The sequence below is a fragment of the Mytilus trossulus genome, chromosome 2, assembly GCF_036588685.1.
Source record: "Mytilus trossulus isolate FHL-02 chromosome 2, PNRI_Mtr1.1.1.hap1, whole genome shotgun sequence".
Taxonomy (NCBI): Eukaryota; Metazoa; Mollusca; class Bivalvia; order Mytilida; family Mytilidae; genus Mytilus; species Mytilus trossulus.
This window is the reverse complement of record NC_086374.1, coordinates 67,616,497-67,637,024: the sequence shown is the minus strand read 5'-3', so window position 1 is coordinate 67,637,024 and position 20,528 is coordinate 67,616,497. Positions and strand designations below refer to the sequence as shown.

Here is a 20,528-nt window from a genome sequence, read left to right as displayed (position 1 = left end):
GAAAAATCAGAATTTTAAATAGATTCAAAATCACCAATATAAGCATGCAATTTATCAAGTACTTCCAACGAGTTTTTGACCCTCCAAAAGTAATTAATTCCACTATTTTGGAAGGCCTTATTTGAACAATCAATTATCAGGTTTTTGATTGTACCAAGACTATTTATTGTTATCACAACCAAATGACAGTCAAACTGTTTGCTAGAAAAACAAAAACTATTATGTCTGTATTGATAAAGTTTTCGAATTAACCAACGATTCAAAGTTGGGGCTTCAAAAGTAACAAAAAATATGGACTTTATTCAGCAAATTCGCTTTATTAAATCGTACTTTTTGACAAATAATACACACAAACATAGCACAACAATTTCTTATAAATACTACAAAAACCCTATGAAAACGAAAGATATTTGATAAATATTTGAACAAAATTGTGTTAGATGTTTTCTAAATCATTTACTGTCCATGAATTCTTGTAGGGATCCAAACAAAGAGCAGGTGGACGGTGAAATAGTGATGTTAGATGAATGGCCAGTTTATACGATAGAAGAACGTAAATACCTCAGACTTACTACGAACATTGTGCATGATCGTGAACAAAGGAATACGATAGGAATTGGACCTAAAATTCAAGACTGTGCGTTCTGGAATGAATACTTGCCAAATTTAGTAAAGGAAACGGGTAAGTCTAATACAAATAAAACAAATCAACATACACAATTTGTTTAGTAGCAAATTTAAAATATGTGGGTTTTTTTTTATAAAGGACCTGTATTTGAAAAGTAATGATGATCCATTTTTATTAATTGCAAAACGAATTGAATACTATAACGAAATCATAAAAATCAAATAAAAATGTATTTTCAGTTTAAACAACTGACAACACAAACAAGTGATTATGTCAAAAATCGTTTTTGAGTTAGAATTTTTATCGCAATTTATATAAAGCTAAGTACTTTTATTACACAATAGCATATGTACTGGAAACTTCTCGAAAGCTAAAATTCCTGTATATTGGCGTAATGATTATATGCAGTGAGAGTTTTGAGAGATTTACATAAAAACTAAAACATAATCTTTAAAATATTGAATTATTCGAAACACTTAGGCGTTATCCCCAACAAAGACGTCTGAAGTCGTTTTTAGCTGACGAATCTCATGCAAAACGCATGTCCGACGTATATATTTGAAAGTCTGGTATCTGAAATGAGTTTCATTCTCAGTGTTATTAATTATATGAATTGCTACATTTATCAGAAAGAACTGATATTAAAATTAGTTATGAATATGAGTATATGTCAGCAAGGTATAAAGTTTGAAAAAGAAACATAATGAAGTTTTACACAAACTGTCTTCTTGTTTTTTTCAATATAAAACAAAATCTTGGAATCGTCTGCTTAGCTTTAGTGTAAATAAGAATAAAAGTCATGCTTGGGATATGGATGCAAGATTCTTTTGAACTTTTCTTTTACTTTTCTTTTTTCTTGTGCCTATATATAGCACAAATTTCCGTTACGATCAACCAAGTCGGTGCATTTGTTCTCATCTCTATTTAACAGAAGTCTTATATTTTTATAATTTGAGTAAAGAAACATTTGTTTATTGAAACTTGGATAGATTTGGATTGTATATGGAATGTATCCTCTGGTTTTCTCTAACATGGAATTTGTTTTTAAATATTATGTTGCTTTGTTCCGTTCTTCCATATTTATAAACTCTCAATTTTTTATTCTAATGCAGGATGACTTTCATTTTTTTATTTAATGCTCAAACTGTTAAAGTATGTTTGACATCATATGCGTAATAAAGATCGGTGATATGCTCTTTTCATTATAGATGTCTATGTAGCATGGTGAATCGTTCGATATCAATTATTATGTTACGATGTCCTATGTTCTTTATTAGTATATTGTAGTGACAATAGCCATGTTTTTTTTCTACGAACATGCTTTTTTGTGTGTCTTCTCTTCTGAAGTCTGTAAATGAAGAGTGATTGTGATAAATATATGTATTAACTTGGACTCCATGTCGCATTACTAGTGTACTAATTTCTTTCTTTTTTGTATATCTGTTTTAACATAATATCATCATATCTATCATCATTTGTCTCAATAATCTGATAGTGGACAGGAATAAAAAAAAAACATATCAGTCGGTGAATTTCTTATTACTGTTTGATAAGAAAAAATGAGAATGAATAAGAATATAAAATGTAATTCTATCATAGAAATGAAATGTATGTAATGACATTATAATGAATAAGCGACTAATGCGAAAAGTTAAAAATGTATGTAAAATACTAATAAAAACTGGTGCGGAGCATCACATAGCTTGGAAGAAATTTTGTTTAGCAAATCCTTTTTTTATGTTGTTTAACTGCCGATATTAAAGTATTGTTTACTTATTATTTCACAGTCTTGAAAGTAACTTTCTGATTTGTGATACTTCATTCGCTGTGAAGTTTTTTCACAATGTGCTAATTGCGGTTTTTTAACGACCAAAATCGAATATTTCGTTGTCTCAACTGCAGTTTTCTTTGTACTACCGTAGATGCGTGTCACCTGAGAAACAAAATTACGCAAACCATTTGTAAAAGCTTTGCATGTTGAACTAACATTTCCAGGTAGGTGAATGTATCTTGTTATTAACTTTAGCTTAATTAGTCAAACATATTGAAGGTTATGTGGTACAGTTACAAAACCAGCTGCAAAATTGTTAGAAGAGTAAAAATTAAGGGTCATTAGTTATAATTTCAATCCATCATCGGAATGAATAAGAAGTTTTGATGAACTGTTATGCAAATATTTTCTTTTTCTCTGAAGTGCACCACGCAACCTTGAATAGAGTAGTTATTATTGACCAGTGCTTGTTAATGTTCTAATATCAAGCATTAAATCATGCTATGTCTTTACTTGCTTGGTATGATATTGCAGTTTGCTTCATTTGAATTCATTCATGACCCGTATTAAGACTCATTATCCAAAATTCAGAACAATAACTTCCATTTATCTGATATTTTATATTAGATTGAATATAACATGTTCAGCAAAACAGAACCATTTTCGTTTATAAATCTAGTTAACAACTATCATACTGGAATAAATGGTCTTCTTTATCACCAGCTTATTGGTCAGCACGTCCGTGTAGACAGAAATTATCACTGATCCGATCATTTCCTGTAAATTTACTGTTCATGAAATGTTTTACAAAAATCTAATCGAGAACATGTTCAAAATTACACAAGAAGATATATCAACTTGTGTATTTTAACATGTTTTAAGGTTACCCAAAACAAATCATGTTCAATATAATAAAAACAAATGTAAAGATGAACTCGGAAGATATGCGCGCATGGATTACTACAAACAAACAAATTTGTTATTGCTAATCACAGCGTTAACAAAGTGCAAAACAATCAAATAAATATAACAAAAAGATAACAAAACAAAAGATACACTACAGAAAATCTTTGGGGTTCCGAATATATACCCATCACCTAAATTATCGAAAAAGTTATCTTTGTCTGATCAGCAGTATGCCTATACAAATTATGATATTTATATATGATACTAATATTGCTTCGCTGCTCTAGAATTGTGATCATACAAGCTATTCCATTAGGAAAACGTGCCCACTATCACTTGAACATCTCAGTCATGGTTATATTTAGCCGAAACAAAAATTATTATAATTTGCGCTCTTCATCACGTATTGATCTAGTGTGAGAAACACTATTGATATGAAAAAGTAAAATAACAAAATTACCGAGGAAAACCACAGGCACTTGTCTCAAAAAAAAAATGCCTGTATACCTTAATATAACACAAGGTACTTAACTATTTTTTTTGAAAAATGACACCCAGTCCCGAAATCCCGTGATTTTTTTTATTTCTCGGTTGTCAAACCTACTTAAACTTAATATGCCGTAAATCTAAATTGATTTATCTACACAATGGTATATGACACGACTGTCATTGTTGTCGGGATCATTATTAGCAGGCCTGAGAAGTCGGTCAACGGGATGTTTTTTGCATTCGTCTCAATTTTTGGCAACACCCAGCCCGCAGTGATTGAATTATTATAAAAAGTTATTAAAATAAAAGCTGTCAGCTTCCCTCTGACTATGAATTATTACTTTTATTGTAAATTCTTTACAAATTATGTGAAACAAACACAAATAAGTTTGTTATGAAACACACGTGTACACAACGACACTAATGTAGAGTTATAAATTGACCAAAATTTCCCACATTTATTTTTAGACAGACGATTGACCAATGAGAAACCAGTATAAACTAACATGCGGGCTAGGTGTTGCCAAAAAATGAGACGAATGAAAAAATACATCCCGTTGACCGACTTCTGAGGCCTGCTACTAATGATCCCGACAACAATGATAGTCGTGTCATATACCATTGTGTAGATAAATCAATTTAGATTTACGGCATATTAAGTTTAAGAAGGTTTGACAACCGAGAAATAAAAAAAATCACGGGATTTCGGGACTGGGTGTCATTTTTCAAAAAAAATAGTTAAGTACCTTGTGTTATATTAAGGTATACAGGAATTTTTTTTTGGAGACAAGTGCCTGTGAGGAAAACTCAAAACGGAAAGTCCCTATTGAAATGGCAAACATATTTCCAAAGGAGATTCAGTACTAACACAAAATAGTAAACAACTGTAAACTAAAAATATTATCTTAAATTGATCCCGGAAAAGTATTAAATATCAACTTTCTGTTATACAAGTGAGAGGTTTAGCTGGCTAAAAAAAACAATTGTAATCCATTATTTTCTTCGTCAGAAAATATCTGTACCAAGTCAGGAATATGACAGGTGTTATCGATTCGTTTGATGTGTTTGAGCTTTTGATTTTGCCATTTTATTCCGGACTTTTCATTTAGAATTTTCCTCGGAGTTGAGTATTTGTGTGATTTTAATTTTTGTTGTATTTTACAAATTTATTTGATAAATCAAATAAAATGTTGTTCTAACAGTTGTATTTTTTTTTATTACAGCGGATACGTCAGAGGTGGAGAAAGAGTGGAAAGTAAAGTTTGCTGACTGGTCAGACCATTTTGATAACTTCTTATTGGCATATGAACATCGTCTTCAGTCCTGTAATAATGTACCATAAACGTTTTTCATATAACCCTTATGACAGAACTTTCTTGACTGCATATATATATTAACTATTGAATTCATTATTATTTTTCATTGAAACAAAAAATTGCATTTCATACCGTAAATCTATTTATCGATTTTTACATATGTGCTTTTAAATACGAAGTAATATAGAGCCGTGGTGTAGTGGTTAGTGCATCGGACTACTAACACAAAGGTTCCTGATTCGATTCCCATCTGGGATGAAAATTTCAGGAACTCAATTTTCGGCTCTCCCTCGACACCATTTGCGAGTATGGTCTTGAGGAAACGATGATAGTCCGTCGGAAGGGGACGATGAATGGCTGTCCCGTGTTAAGAGAGAGCCATAACTCTTGCACGTAAAAAAACACCCTTGTAGATTTCGAAAAAGAGTAGGCTAATGCCGCTACAAGGCAGCACTCGCACCCGCAAAGTGGAAAGGGATTAATATAAGTTGCAAAACTTGTTTCCCAATCCACTATAAATAAATAAAAAGTACTGATAATATTCATCAATTCTGTTATATTTCTTTTTTGTGAAGTTCAGGTTATATTTATAAATTTACTATTTTTAAATTTTTAAATTTTTTGAAATACTAATATAAAAAAAGAAGATGTGGTATTATTGCCAATGAGACAACTATCAACAAAAGACCAAAATGACACGAATATCAACAATTATAGGTCACCGTACGGCCTTCAACAATGAGCAAAGCCCATTCCGCATATAGTCAGCTATAAAAGGCCCCGATAAGACGAATGTAAAACAATTCAATCGAGAAAACTAACGGCCTTATTTATGTAAAATAAGGCTTTTCTACCTCATGCAGATATTACCTTACCTGTATTTGGCAAAACTATTAGGAATTTTGGTCCTCAATGCTCTTCAACTTCGTACTTTATTTGGCCTTTTTAACTTTTTCGGATTCGGGCGTCACTGATGAGTCTTTTGTAGACGAAACGCGCGTCTGACGTTTATACTAAACTTAGTTCTGGTATCTATGATGAGTTTATTTACACTTTTAACTAGTACCTTAATTTTACAATACTTGATTCTTTTAAAAGTCCAAGTTAATGTTTATGTTATGTCTTTTATAACAACTAAATGATACTGATTAAGTACTCTTTGTAGGTAAATATTGTCTTCTTTAATAAGGATTCTCTTTTCCCTTGAATTTTACGGGTTCTCTAGCATATGATTTTAAGTGCAGTAAATATAAATCATACTATTAACATGAAATAACTTTTAATAACGACTGTAAAAATACGTGAAGGTAAGGAATTCTTTGTCGATGTTTTTTTTTTATTAACAAGTGAATTTCGTGAACATTATGATAAACACAATTTCATAATTAAAAACATGAATTAATTCTCAATTTCTTTTACAATAAAGCAGAGGCAATATCATATTTATTGTATCCTGCAGGAAAAAATCATTGTAATGTTATTCTTAAAAATAATATTTATGTATCAATATCATATTCAAATTAAACAAATATCTTTTATTTCTGATTAATTACTTTGCAGTACAATATGTTAGTGTTATTTGGTAGATATTGTTTTATAAATTTGTATGTTAAAGATGTCTCCATCTAAACAAAACTATTCTCTTCATTTCTTTTTAAATGCATATGACTACCATAAAGATACCAATTGTCACTATTACCGTCACCTGTTCCCCCATTATTTTTTTTACAGTATTTGATTTTGTCAGTTTTTATTATGAACATCCCATTGAGTTCGGTATTTTTTTATGTAAAAATAAAATGTGGTATGAGTTCCAATGAGACAACTCTCCAACCAAGTCGCAATGTTTAAAAATTAAACCAATACAGGTCAAAGTACGGCCTGTTATACATTCGACACCATGAAAGATACCAGAGGTAGAGTCAAACTCATAAATCGAAAATAAACTGACAACGCCATGGCTAAAAATGAAATAGACAAACAGACAAACAATAGTACACATGACTCAACATAGAAAACTAAACAATAAGCAATACGAACCCCAACAAAACTAGGGGTGATCTCGGGTGCTCCGGAAGGGTAAGCAGATTCGACTCCACATGTGGCACCCGTCGTGTTGCTCATGTTAAAACAAATCCAGTAAATAGTCTTATTCGGTAGGTCACAATTATGAAAGGGAAGGGGATTGTAGTTACGACGTAAGGAACATATCCGATCTCATTTGTGAAACGGTTATTACATAACGGTCAACCAACTCGTAATGGAGTCCGTAAAATTTACGAAGGGATGATTTCAACTTCAATAGATGCTATTTAAATAAAATAACAATAATTGGTAAGTAACTTCCTCCAAATTTTCCAGTCATGTTTCGACTATAATAATTATGCGAACCCCAATGATACACAGAGATACAAATGTCTTGTTCTATAACCAGAACATTTTTTTCGAAAATAGACACAAAGCCATAAGTTGATCCAAAGCTGCTCAAGTCAGCGTCCAGTTTGACTTTATTGGTTACTAGTAGATGTTGCATTGGCAATCATACAACAACTTCTTATTTCATATCAAGTTTCTACAAAAAATTAAAAGAACCGACAAGAAATTCAATATTTTCAAGAAATCACTAACAAGAAACAATACTCTTCATAGATAAATCGATGACGTCATTTCATTTTATTATTCTTTATCTGGAGTTCTTAAATAATTACATTTCTAATTACCCTATAGTAATTAAAAAATTTGTTAGTTTTCACCCAATATTCAATATCATGGATACAGTCATGTTTTGTAACTTTTCCCTTCTAACTATGTTAAAATCATTCACCACACTAAGTTTTTCTGCAACAGCCATAGAGAGTCAAAACAAGATTTGGTCCAATTGTTTAGGATTTATTTATTTCATTTTATAACCGAAACGTGCATATAAAAAAGGCATCTTGGACAAGTTTCATAATTAGATAGAAGATTTTCTCAAATTGACACTAATGCATATCTTAACTTCAGGATCCCTATATGAAATATATTTATTTTCAGAATTCCTATTGTCAACATCTCATTCTTGAGTGGTATTATCTCTCCTTCTTATAGCTATTGCGTTTGTATCGTTTGTGTATGCTGTTGATTATTCAATATCCCAGAGCATTATTGAGATTTCAAGAACTAGGATGATTTCAACTAAAAATACCCCTGAATCTTAAAAAACGAACGATTGAACCCATTACCCATTAAAAAGCGCAACATATATATGGTCGGTTAATCTTTTTAGTACAATGTGTTCTAATAAGTTGAGTGACCGGTAGCTATATGTGATCTTTCATGATCAAGACACTTGAAAACAAATTAGAAAGACAAGATGTAGTTAAACTCGATGGCCCGATACTTTTTCCCAAATATGCATATCCACATTTTAGAAATAATGTGCAAATTTTCGTGTGCACCTAACTCAGCATGAATGACAGTTTAAGCCAAAATACATTAAAAATAAATGTAAATAAAACCTAACTATTTAATGATTTCAATACAATTTTATATAAAATCTGTCAAAATTGAAAACAGTCCGGTTAACCGGTTAACGATTTTGGTATTCGGTATTCGGTCGTTCGACCGATTAACCGGTTAACCGGTTAACCGTTGACAACACTAATTAAAATATAAGGAAATCAGGTTGAACAGAAGGCAGATTTGAGACAATATCAGGTCTGCATAAGGCCATTTGATAGAAGACATATTTATACATTCTACTTTACTTGTATCTGTAAAATCGAACAACCAAAACATAAGAGGATATTTCCTTTGTATTGCTTAACTTTAAATACGTTATCTTCCAAATAACTAATTAAATATACTAGTAGTAATCGAAACGTAATCAAATGTAATCGATGAATACATCATATTTTCTGCTGTATCGATTTAATTACGATTACATGTAATCGAAAAGTTTGATGGTAGCGATTAATGTTAATGACTAGGGGAAAATCTATACGTAAATTACAGTCGGTTACAATTACACATAATGGTTATCCAGATAGGAGTCAATATATGATTCAGACCACTATGTGTAGTATCCTTAATTTCAAGTGAAATAACTATATGCAATCAACGTAGTAAGGCTCGGATTAGTCAGTACATTAATGTAAAGGAAAGACTATATTTCCTCTGAAGAAGCAACTCGAGACAAAAAGCTGAGATTCAAAGGAAACCCATCCATCATACATTATTGTTTGTCTGTTTGTGTTTATTTATTTTTAGCCATGGCGTTGTCAGTTTACTTTAGATTTATGAGTTTGACTGTCCCTTTGGTATCTTTCGTCCCTCTTTTAAACATTTCATGTCAGTATAAAACAAGCAGTCAGTTGTAGAGGTTTTGTATGAGTTAGACGTTATATATGCATATTAAGTTTCGTCTGTTCCTTTAATGTACTTGTATATACGAATTCCATTATTTTATTGGAAAAGTTGGAATAATTCTTCCAATCAGTTTAAACAGTTTTACGTTTGCACAATGGGAGAGAATCATAAAGTGTGTACTCTTTTAATTTTTTAGAGTGTATTTGTCTGATTCACACCGCATCTAATGTATAACTAGGTTTACATTATTTCTAACGCCTAGTTTTAATTGCTGATAATATAAGTTTACCGACCATGCAAGAGCCTAATGAGTCATCGATGTCGTTGATAAACCCCTTCTTCTTCGATATACGTTCTGATAGTCTGGTGAGATTTCATCGCAAAAAAAATATTTTCTACATTTGAAAATGCCTGTACCAAGTCAGGAATATGACAGTTCTTGTTCATTCGTTTGATGTGTTTTATCATTTGATTTCGCCGTTTGATTAGGGACTTTCCGTTTTCAATTTTCCTCGGAGTTCAGTATTTTTTGTGATTTTACTTCTTACCAGATAAAAAACCGAACAATTTTTACACATATAATTATATGTAGTATGTTACTTTTGTCCTTTAGGGCACTTTTGAGTGAAGAAAGAATGGACCCGAAGGTAGAGTGTTTAAGGTCTCATATTAAAATTAAATCGGAGTCGCCGTTTCACTAGGGCATTTGGTTGTAATTGGATGTGATATTTAAAAATGAAATGTAAAATTAGCAATATTTGTTATACAGAACGGAGGCTTTGAAATCAGTTAAAGAATAATAGGTTAATGAATATTTTCAGTAAAATTCTAGGAAAGTCATGTTAAACGTTTATCAAATCTGATAAGTACTCGTGCTCTATTTAAGATTTGTTTGGCAAGAGAAGTAAAAGAAAGTAAGACAATTTATTCGTAAACCGTCATAAATTTCTCTTCAAAGGTTATGAATCTGCACAAACAATTAACTCGTTCAATACTTTTTGAAGAAAATTAATAACGAAGTTGTGAAGCATTCAATTTGGATTTCTCGCCATTGATTTTGAAAAGGAACTAATTAATTGTTAAAGACGAGATTTCCGTAACTTTGTACTCAATTGAGAGGTTATGTATAGGCATTGGTGACTAACAAATTGCAAACTGTAAGACATACGTTATATACTATACAATTTTGTTTCCGGTAATTGATCAGAGTATATCAAAATAAAAGGGGGAATATTTTAAGTGTTATGCCCAATAAATAGAACACAGATTAAATCTCAAATTTTATCTTTGGAAACATTTTCAATACTTTTTTTCATAAGTAACACGCGTGACGTAAATGATATGACATGTGTAAAGATTCTATCAAGATAAAACTTGCAGTCGAAAATCTTCGTACAGTACAAATAATTATCAGTATCAATCCAGACTCCATGTGGGGCAATAGGATTCTTTGTTTGGATATAAGATAAGCAACAACACAAAAGAACGAAAGAATCAATATCCATCCAGTTTCCACAAAATAAGTGAAAGTAGAAATTCTTTTCAAATGTTTTTAAGGTTTTTCTGCCCAGCCATAGATGGTCTCATCAACATTTTTCACAACTCGGTTTTGTGAACTTGATTGTAACCCCTTCATCTTAGTAGGTCTTTTTTTTTTTACATATATAAGTGAGTTGCAAACCAGAATTGCACAAACCGCGCGTCTGGCGTACTAAATTATAATCCTGGTACCTTTGATAACTATTTACACCACTGGGTCGATGCCTCTGCTGGTGGACGTTTCGTCCCCGAGGGTATCACCAGCCCAGTAGTCAACAATTCGGTGTTAACATGAATATCAATAATGTGGTCATTTTTATAAATTTCCTGTTTACAAAACTTTGAATTTATCGAAAAACTAAGGATTTCTTATTTCATTTATAGATTACCTTAGCCGTATTTGGCATAACTTTGATGAGTCTTATGTAGACGAAACGCGCGTCTGACGTACTAAATTATAATCCTGGTACCCTTGATAACTTTTTACATACGCAAATACTTAGAATATCATGTTCAAAGAAAAAAAAAATTGAAAAGATGTCTATGCACACTTAACGTGGTTCTATAATACACAGACATTTAAGAGTACCTTGATCTAATTATAAAGACAAATGAGAGTTTATTGCGGGATCATGAAATATTGAATTCCATGTTTATTCCAACATTTCGATATTAAAATAGATATCAATCAACAAGTAAAATATACGAAGGTGGCGAAAAAAGGCAGGCCAAAACCAGGAGAACAAGGAAGACGAAAAGCAAACTGAAGACGTAGTCTTAAGCTGAATGGGACATGAATCCCGCCGAGAGCCCATGTTAGAATGTTGTAGTCCGAACGAGACATGCCTAAACTCTAAATAGAGTACATGAGCGAGTAAAACTATTGTTTATTGCATTACTAGATTAAACTTCCCCTATCAGAAAATTGAGTGAGCTCTGTAATTCTTTAAATGTTTTGATAGAGAAAACATGGAAAACGTATCTTTAACAAACGTAGACAGTTTATTTTTATCTTGATTCCTAAATAAAGAACGGACTACGGAGATGTGATAATTGTATTCGAAATTTAAGAAAAGTATTATATGTGATATCCTTTCTATGATCAGATATAGGTTAAAGGTGCTGAAATGAACTTAAAATATCCGATGTAGTCGAAAACGTGTCCGACGTACAATTACTCTGCTATATATGGTGATTTTTTAACCACTGGGTCGATAACACGACTGATAGAGTGTATCACCAGCCCAATAGTAAGCACTTTGTTGACCTTAAATATCATTAATATGTTCATTTTGACTATAAACATGTGCTACACAAACTCAAAAATCCAACCAGAACGAAACTCGAACATGAGCTTTAAAGTTTTCTGATAAAATTAGGCACAAAATCACTGTTAAGTGGTCAATTGACATAGATGTTAATATGCTAAATTCTGAGGCCAAACCAATTCATTTAGTGTTACTTTTTTACATTTTCTCGTCTTTTTAAATACTCGATAACACTAGATGTCAGAATATACTGCAAAGGGAATATTATAAAATCGCAATTTATTCGTATCATATCATCAATATTTAGGCATAGGAGTCATATAAATTGAAAACTGATATTTTGGAGCAATTTTCTAAATCTAAGTGCTACAACTGGCGAACATCATTCAATCAGAACAAACTTCATTTGTAACTTCCAATGATATGATTGTAAACAAAATATCTTATCAACTGACTCAGGCATTACATAAACTAGAAACTCCATGAGTACATTTCTCACCTTGCAGTTTGGCATAATATTGATACAATGTCACAAGAATTTTTGTTTGAAATGGAAACTTTTTGTGAAAAAAAACTTTTTCTCTCTGATCGTTTTGGAAGATAATTTCTGTCTATCAATTGTATTTTACAAAATAAAACAAATTGGAGAAAGGCATGGATTAAAACAACAAAATAGGGACTCGGCCACACATGTAAAGTCTCAAGACAATCACATTCAAATGTACAATTTTTGCTTATCTTATGTTGCAGAAATTCTTATGCATTCAAGGGTTCTGTCTAACAATCATACATTTCAAAATATTAAGTAACACCACAAAAGTTGGTCCGAAAAATAATCATTTAAGGGCAATAACTCCTATAAGGATTTGACATAGGATTTCACTCATGAAACCTATAAGACTTTTGTAATTTTGTTTCTCTCTTACATATAGTTTCCTTATAAAATTGTCTTTTAAGGGCAACAGCACTTAAATCAAAATTTAATCCTGGTATCTATGAAGAGTTTTAAAAGAAATCTACCGAAGAATTCAGCCATGGTCCTATATTATTTTTTTCTATTCACAGATTCCCTATATGTCTTAAAGTTTGCAAGATATAAACACAAATCTAAAAAAAAAAATATTGGTAAACATTTTTCTGTAAGGGCAAAACCTTTCTGAGAAGTCATGTGATATTTTTTGTCAAAATTGACAGTAGTCTAGGTTTAATCCACTATTTTCTACATAAGAAATAGTCTGTACCAAGTCAGGAATATGAGTTTAATCCATTCGTTTGATGTGTTTGATATTTTAATTTTGCAATTTGATGAGGGACTTTCCTTTTTCCATTTTCCTCAGCATTCGATAATTTTGTGAGTTTACTTTTTTGGCATCTTGTTATGACCAATACTTACCCTGTCAGATTTCTGTAACTATGGCGATATTTATGATCATTTTATTTCTACCATGTACTCAATTCTAAGACTTAGTGGCATTACTGGTTGAATTTGTTTGTTTTGGGGTTTTTGTCAGTTGGTTGGTTTAGGGATGGGGTTGAAAAAACAGAACATATTTTCAAATAGTCTGAAATATTTTTTCCAAAGGAACAAATATTATGGCATTGCTAATAAAAGTTTGTGGGTAAACTTCTGTTAGGCAAAACAAATAAACACTGACAGTGCAAACCTATAGTTAGTTCCTGTCAGCTGTTAGGTGTAACATTTAAATTGATGAATTCTGACAATGGTGTTGAATAAATATCAAATAAAAAACCAACTGGATTTATTTGTTTTAAAATCTATAGAATTGTACATAATCTCTTGTAAACATATTCTTTGTGCAAAATGAACAGATGAATAATATTCCAAAAATTAATTTAACAGAGAGCATTTAATTGGAACAGTGTGTAAGCTATTTGAAAAGAAGTATAAAAACATCAATAACAAGGAAATCTGGATTTATCCTTCTTTTCATGATTACAAACTGGTAGACAAGGTTAATATAAATGTTTGTACATAAACCTTTATTCAATACATCTGCCCTTAAATAATCCTTATTTGACTGGAAAAAGATAAAACATATACCTGTATTCCAAAACTTTTACATAAATATACGGTAAAATTTAAACAGTTATATAATAACTATGTCATATCATTTTTGTTTAGTCAGGACCGGCTCTTGAGTAAGCAATCCACTAAAAGCATCCAAAATAAAAAAAAATAAAAAAATTGTATTCAAGATTATTACTGATGTTATTTCAACTGATTGGCGGAGCTTACGTTTTAATTTGCATAAGGACAGTCCATTGAAGATGTGTGTGATATGGCTGATTCCAGTTATAATCATCATTGATTTCTAATCACTTATCAGTGTCACCAAATGAATTTACAATGACCATAACTGGAAACTTCATTGATGATTTTATCCCAAAACTTATATCAGTAGATGGACTAGTCAATGATGAGCGAATCGTTTTAACTCCGCCCAGTCATGTGAAATAAATCAAGTAATACTTTTAAATTCATACATATATAACATTCTACCGAGTTTAAAATAATATATAATCTAATAATGATCTGAAACAATAAGTTTCATACTAATGCTGTTTTCTTCTTTTTAGAATAAGAATAACTAAAGAACTACTGTGGATTCATTAATATTTCGTTGGATACTAATTTTCATGGATTTTGGGGGTACAGGGGAACCAGGAATTTAAATGTTTAACGAAATACATATTTTCTACAGGAATTTATGCAAACTTTGTCAAAACCACGATTTTATATATCCACAATAATGCAAGTTTTCCTCAATCCACGAAAATTGGTACCCACGAAATAAATGAATCCACATTAAATGCTACTGAGAATGTTAAATATCCATTTGAATACAAGTTTACATAGGTTAAGTGTTGTCTAATAGTAAAATCCATCTGGCCTTGTAGTATAAATATTGTTGTTAGAAAATGAAGCCATACAGCAGAAGGAAGCTCTAGTAACTTGCAAAACATATTTTTCATATCATCAACAATAACAAGCATACATGATGATCAAAACACTCTTGCTTAAACAATATCATTCTTTAAAAAAAAACACATTTATACAGAATAAAAATGTCATATTATAATATACAGCACTTTTAAAAAACTTATAAAATAGCACCATGTTTCCTTAAAGCACTTAACATATAGAAGGTAGTGTAGATAAGAATAAATTTGTATTGACTATTTCCAGGTTTCGACTCATGGAATGAAAACCCATTAGGTGGTACCCAACATCTTCACTAAAATTAATTTGGATTGTTTAATTTTCATAAAATTTTTACAAAGTATTTACTTTGACCCTTTGACAAAAATATAAAAATTTCAAAAAAATTTAACCAACCGTTTGATCAGAAAAATTACACTGGTTATATAGCACTTTGACAAGCACTAATTTGAACATTGAAAAGCTTGATATTCCCCCAAAAACGCAACGTAATTAAAACGTTTAGCTAATTTTATAGAGTTATCTCCCTGTAGTGTTAGGTACCATCTTAAACAAGTGATAATTTTCCACATATCTCATTCATTTAAAAAACAAAATAGATATTGTTGTTTGATTTGGTATGTATCTTTTTGATCAACCAACAATGGTAAATAAGTTTCTGATCACCATACAAAGAAGGATTTCTATGATACACTATTCTTTTTTTCCTTCATTAGTTTGTGGCATTGGCATTTGACCTGGTAATTATTTTCACATGCCTTGAAAAAACTCTTCATGATTTACTTAAAAAATAGATACTTTACCAAAGGTAGCTAAATAGATATATTAGTACAGTTTTCCCTCCTAACCACCACTTAATTATAATCGTAATTGTTGTCTTGTAATGAAACCCCTGTAAGAGGCAATTCCTTCCTGAAATAATCGAAATCATACCAAAATATGTTGGCCCTTACAAAAAATTACGAAGAATAATTATTCTATTCAATCAAACAGTTGTCAATGTGTTCATTAATTTCCTCATTTGAAGTTCCTGAATCAAACTTTTTCTGACAAATTGGACACGTTTTCTCTTTCTGTATACTTTCCTCTTTTTTACATGAAGACTTTGCAAAACTGTTCATAATGGACGACTGTTTACGTCGCTTACTAGAAGGCACAATAGGAGTTGACGATTTACGTTTCTTTCCCTTTAATTCTTTCTTAGAATCCCCTCCTTCACAACCCATATTTTTGCAACTATCACATCCACCTACCAATATAGTGACTTGGGTTACAGTAGGGGAATTCTTCTCACTTATTTCTTCTGTTTTGCAGAGTTCTGCCAGTTTTTCTTCCGTCTCCTTTATACCATGAGCATCTATGCTTTCCTCTAAATCAAATTTAGATTTCTTAAGTCTATGGTAAATCTCTGGTAAGTCTTGATACAAGTGATGGTTTCTTACTTCACCCTCTCCAATACTAGTATAAACAAGTACACAGTACTTTTCCTTTGGCATTTTGTTGTTTAAGTTGTCATTAGACTTATCTTTTTTACTATCAAGTTTATTTATATTTTCGCCAATGCCATTTGATTTGCCCGGAGATTCTGAGATTTTTGTTTTTTCTAAACAACTATTTTGAGACTTCTTTACAGACCCACTTAAAGAGGTATTTGCAGATGGTTTGAAAAAACTCATTATTGTCACAGGAGGACGGAATGCCTTACGCTGAGATTTTAAACAAACAGGAGTAATAGGTTCTGTGAAGAATCTTTGAGAAATTCTGTCAGATAGTTTCTCTTTTGTGGATGGTGACTGTGGTACATCTAATCCAGGTTCAGTTTTGATTCTAATGTTTGCAGCTATACTTGGACTTGAAGATATGTCTGGTTGTGAACTTGGAGTTCTATCCAGACCAGAGGGCTGTGAACTTGACCTTACTGGAGAACTTTGACTTGAAAAGTAGTGACTGAGTTTCGACTGGTCATCCTGTGCTGTCTATATAAATATAAAACACAATCAATGAAGTTTTCAATGTGTATAATTTACTTACATTTATAATGAAATTTAATGGTAATTGAAAATTGTTTCCATTCAATTTCATTAACAAAAAGTAACAGAGCTAAAAGGTAGCGGTTGTACTATTTGTTCATATTCAGACTTTATGTGTCAGAATGACATATATGCATGTGCATTGGAATTGACAGAAAGACTATGTCATTATTTGAATTGTGAGACAACTTATATATAATTACTGCTCTTTAATTCCTTTTAAAAGCAAGTAATTGAAGTACAATGTAATATGAAACCTACCTTTTTATAACATTGACCTGATTCTGATTTTTCTCAAAATGAAATACATCATAAAAACCAATTAAGACTTAACAGAAACAAATTGTTTTTTACTCCATGGCAGACAATCTAACAATTTCCACATTAAAGAAAAGTCTTTCTACAAGACAACAAACCAATTAGCTACGACTGCCAAATAGATCAGGGTTGACAGTTGACAGCAGTTAAGGGCCATAATTACATGTGAAACGAATATCTATGGTTGCCGATTAGGACAACCGTCATTCAATTTACCATTAAATGACTCAATTACGACAGTATTCTTATTCTAGCAAAGATAAATCAATGGCTTTATCAGTCATTAACCAGTTATAATACACCATAAAAGGCAGAAAATTGGTATTTCTTAGAGAGAGACGTACAAATATTTAGACATGTTAATCTAACCATGCTATTGAGATATCTTTATCATCGTCAGTTATGCAATAAATATATCATTTTGCTATGTTTCGCTTGAAGATAAAACAACAATAAAGCAAGCATAAAGTACATGTTCTTCATATTTATTGTAATTACAATAAATTTTAGTGTACTCGATTTTCACATTCAGTTGTAAAAGTAAAGAATTTACCGACTATTATTACTAATCAATATATATATATAATAACACTAAAAAGGATCACTTTAATTTGATGTATAAGGGCTTGAAAGAGGGACGAAAGATACCTAAGGGACAGTCAAACTCGTAAATCTAAAACAAACTGACAACGCCATGGCTAAAAATGAAAAAGACAAACAGAAAAACAATAGGACACATGACACAACATAGAAAACTAAAGAATAAACAACACGAACCCCACCAAAAACTAGGGGTGATCTCAGGTGCTCCGGAAGGGTAAGCAGATCCTGCTCCACATGCGGCACCCGTCGTGTTGCTTATGTGATTACAAATCCGGTAAATAGTCTAATTTGGTAGGTCAAATTCATGAACATATATTTCGAAATTCAGCAACGCTCAAAAATGAGGAACAGCAATTCTTATTAATGTTTAATACCATCTAAAAAAGGGTTTACTTTAATAGGCTATATACTACTGTGGATTCATTTATTTTCGTGGGTATCAATTTTCATGGATAGAGAAAAAAAGACGTTTCGTGGTATACGTAAATTCGTGGATCGCTGATTTAAAAAAAAAATTAAAAAATTCAGATACGTAATTCGTGAATTTCTTTTTAATTTAGATCATGTAACATCCTTGGTTTGATCAATAATAAAACAAACAAAATGACGGAATTCATTGAAAAAGTTTTGAATTATCAAAATCCTCGCTTGGTTATTTTTGGTTAAAGTGTTCATTGAAAACTTTTATTGCAATAATGGACAAAGACAACTATGTATTTGTTTGTTTTACAATTATAAATGCTTGTCGAAATTCAATAGGGCAATCAAAACTTTATGATTGAAACCTCATTTCCCTAATCACGATATAATAAACAGTCTTGTAAGTAAAAAGGTGTGAAAATAGATGTTCCTGTCATAAACAATATTACCTACGGGCAATATCCCCGTACTTAATCCTATTGATTTTCAATCACTAGTAAACCAAACTATGACACGGTAATTAACAACTTGCAATTATTTTCAATGAACAGTTTTAATCAATTTTAAAAAGTAAATTATCATTGATATTCGATATGTTTATTATTGATTTAATTAAAATACTTGTATCTTCTTTCAATAAAAAACATGTGTTATGTTACAATGTTTATCGGTATTCAACACTTTACTGCCTATACTAGAACTGCATAACATAACCGGAAATAAACATCCGACTCCATACATATTTATCGGGATTATACTTCGTTGAATTCTTAAATTTGCGGTTCACTGTGAACCACGAAACCCAGGAAAATTGGTATACCACGAATAAAAATGAATCCACAGTAGCTATAGATTAAATGTATATGTTTCAAAAGGTTACAACATGTTAAATATAGTTTTTACAAAATAATAATCTTTACAAAATGGCAAAATAATCTGTTTAACTCCTCATCTGAACACGTGTTAAACTTTTGATTTGGTACATATGACCTATAACCTTGAAATTGAGGTATAAAGTCAAAGATAGACATTCTAAATGTTGACCTTTGACCTGTCCAATTTGCTGTTGATTTCATTAGGTTGAAAGGCATATTATCTTGAAAGTGACATTATTTTCCCGAAATAGCAATTTTTGCACTAAATAAAGGTCATTTCCCAAAATTTAGGTAAAACAGAATAGTATCTCAACATGGAATTAGTAACTATACATAACAAAATCTAAAATACGAAGTAAACAAAGAATGAGCAAATGTCATTTTCATCCAAGACTGTAATTGAGTCAATATGTCAATCGACCTATACAAGGAAGTAATTTGTAACTTCTATCAGCATAATTATATATTGAAAATTAAATGATCACTTATAGGCCAAGTTATAAAAACCTTCCTTTCTTATCTTTCATAATGATGTAGTATTCATAGTAACAATAGCAAGGTTGTTTGGTCAGTCTGGTCTTAGGACAAAACTTCTTTTTAAAACCAACTAATCATACAAACTGTAAATTTAGAAACTATTGCCAGACTAACACTAACAGAGTATTGTAATAAAAGAGGAAAGATAACATGCTTTATGATATCTGTAATTTGTATGCAGATTTTCCTGACATCACAATAATTAATTTCATACATGTCATAGTTTTGCCAATTCTACAAAGATCACAATAAATTATTTTTTATGAAATTTGTGTTGTATCTAATTAATATCATGAATCCGAAAAAATATCAAAAATATTACCATATGAGCTTGTATCCTATTTTGTTCTGTTAAAACTTTCTCAACCTGTCGGACTAAAACTTCTGGATAGCGGACCCCTACTACTCTTTCACCATTATTCAGTTTTACTCTTACAACCCGTATAGTGGCTTCCGATTTACTGTAAAACAAAAACAAAATAACAATAAATATTCTTATACATGTTATAACAGTAATTT

The 20,528-nt window shown here is 31.1% G+C and overlaps 2 protein-coding genes across 7 annotated transcripts in view; one reads left to right on the top strand and one right to left on the bottom strand.

Moving 5' to 3' along the window:
- Nucleotides 1-6,648, top strand: part of LOC134707852 (acetylcholinesterase-like) — a 40,243-nt gene extending 33,595 nt beyond the window's left edge. For both annotated transcript variants that reach the window (XM_063567950.1, XM_063567951.1), the window contains exons 3-4: nucleotides 480-682; nucleotides 5,018-6,648. In XM_063567950.1, coding sequence (XP_063424020.1) covers nucleotides 480-682; nucleotides 5,018-5,136 — 322 coding nt within the window. In that variant the 3' untranslated portion in view covers nucleotides 5,137-6,648. The remainder of the gene's footprint in view (nucleotides 1-479; nucleotides 683-5,017) is intronic.
- Nucleotides 1-20,528, bottom strand: part of LOC134707855 (uncharacterized) — a 321,374-nt gene that overhangs the window by 244,640 nt on the left and 56,206 nt on the right. For 4 of the 5 annotated variants that reach the window (XM_063567957.1, XM_063567956.1, XM_063567955.1 and 1 more), the window contains exons 31-32: nucleotides 20,332-20,470; nucleotides 14,008-17,202 (exon numbers count right to left, since the gene is read on the bottom strand). In XM_063567957.1, coding sequence (XP_063424027.1) covers nucleotides 16,204-17,202; nucleotides 20,332-20,470 — 1,138 coding nt within the window. In that variant the 3' untranslated portion in view covers nucleotides 14,008-16,203. Of the gene's footprint in view, nucleotides 1-14,007; nucleotides 17,203-20,331; nucleotides 20,471-20,528 lie in introns of those variants that run through there. The other variant, XR_010105775.1, reaches the window with a different exon arrangement.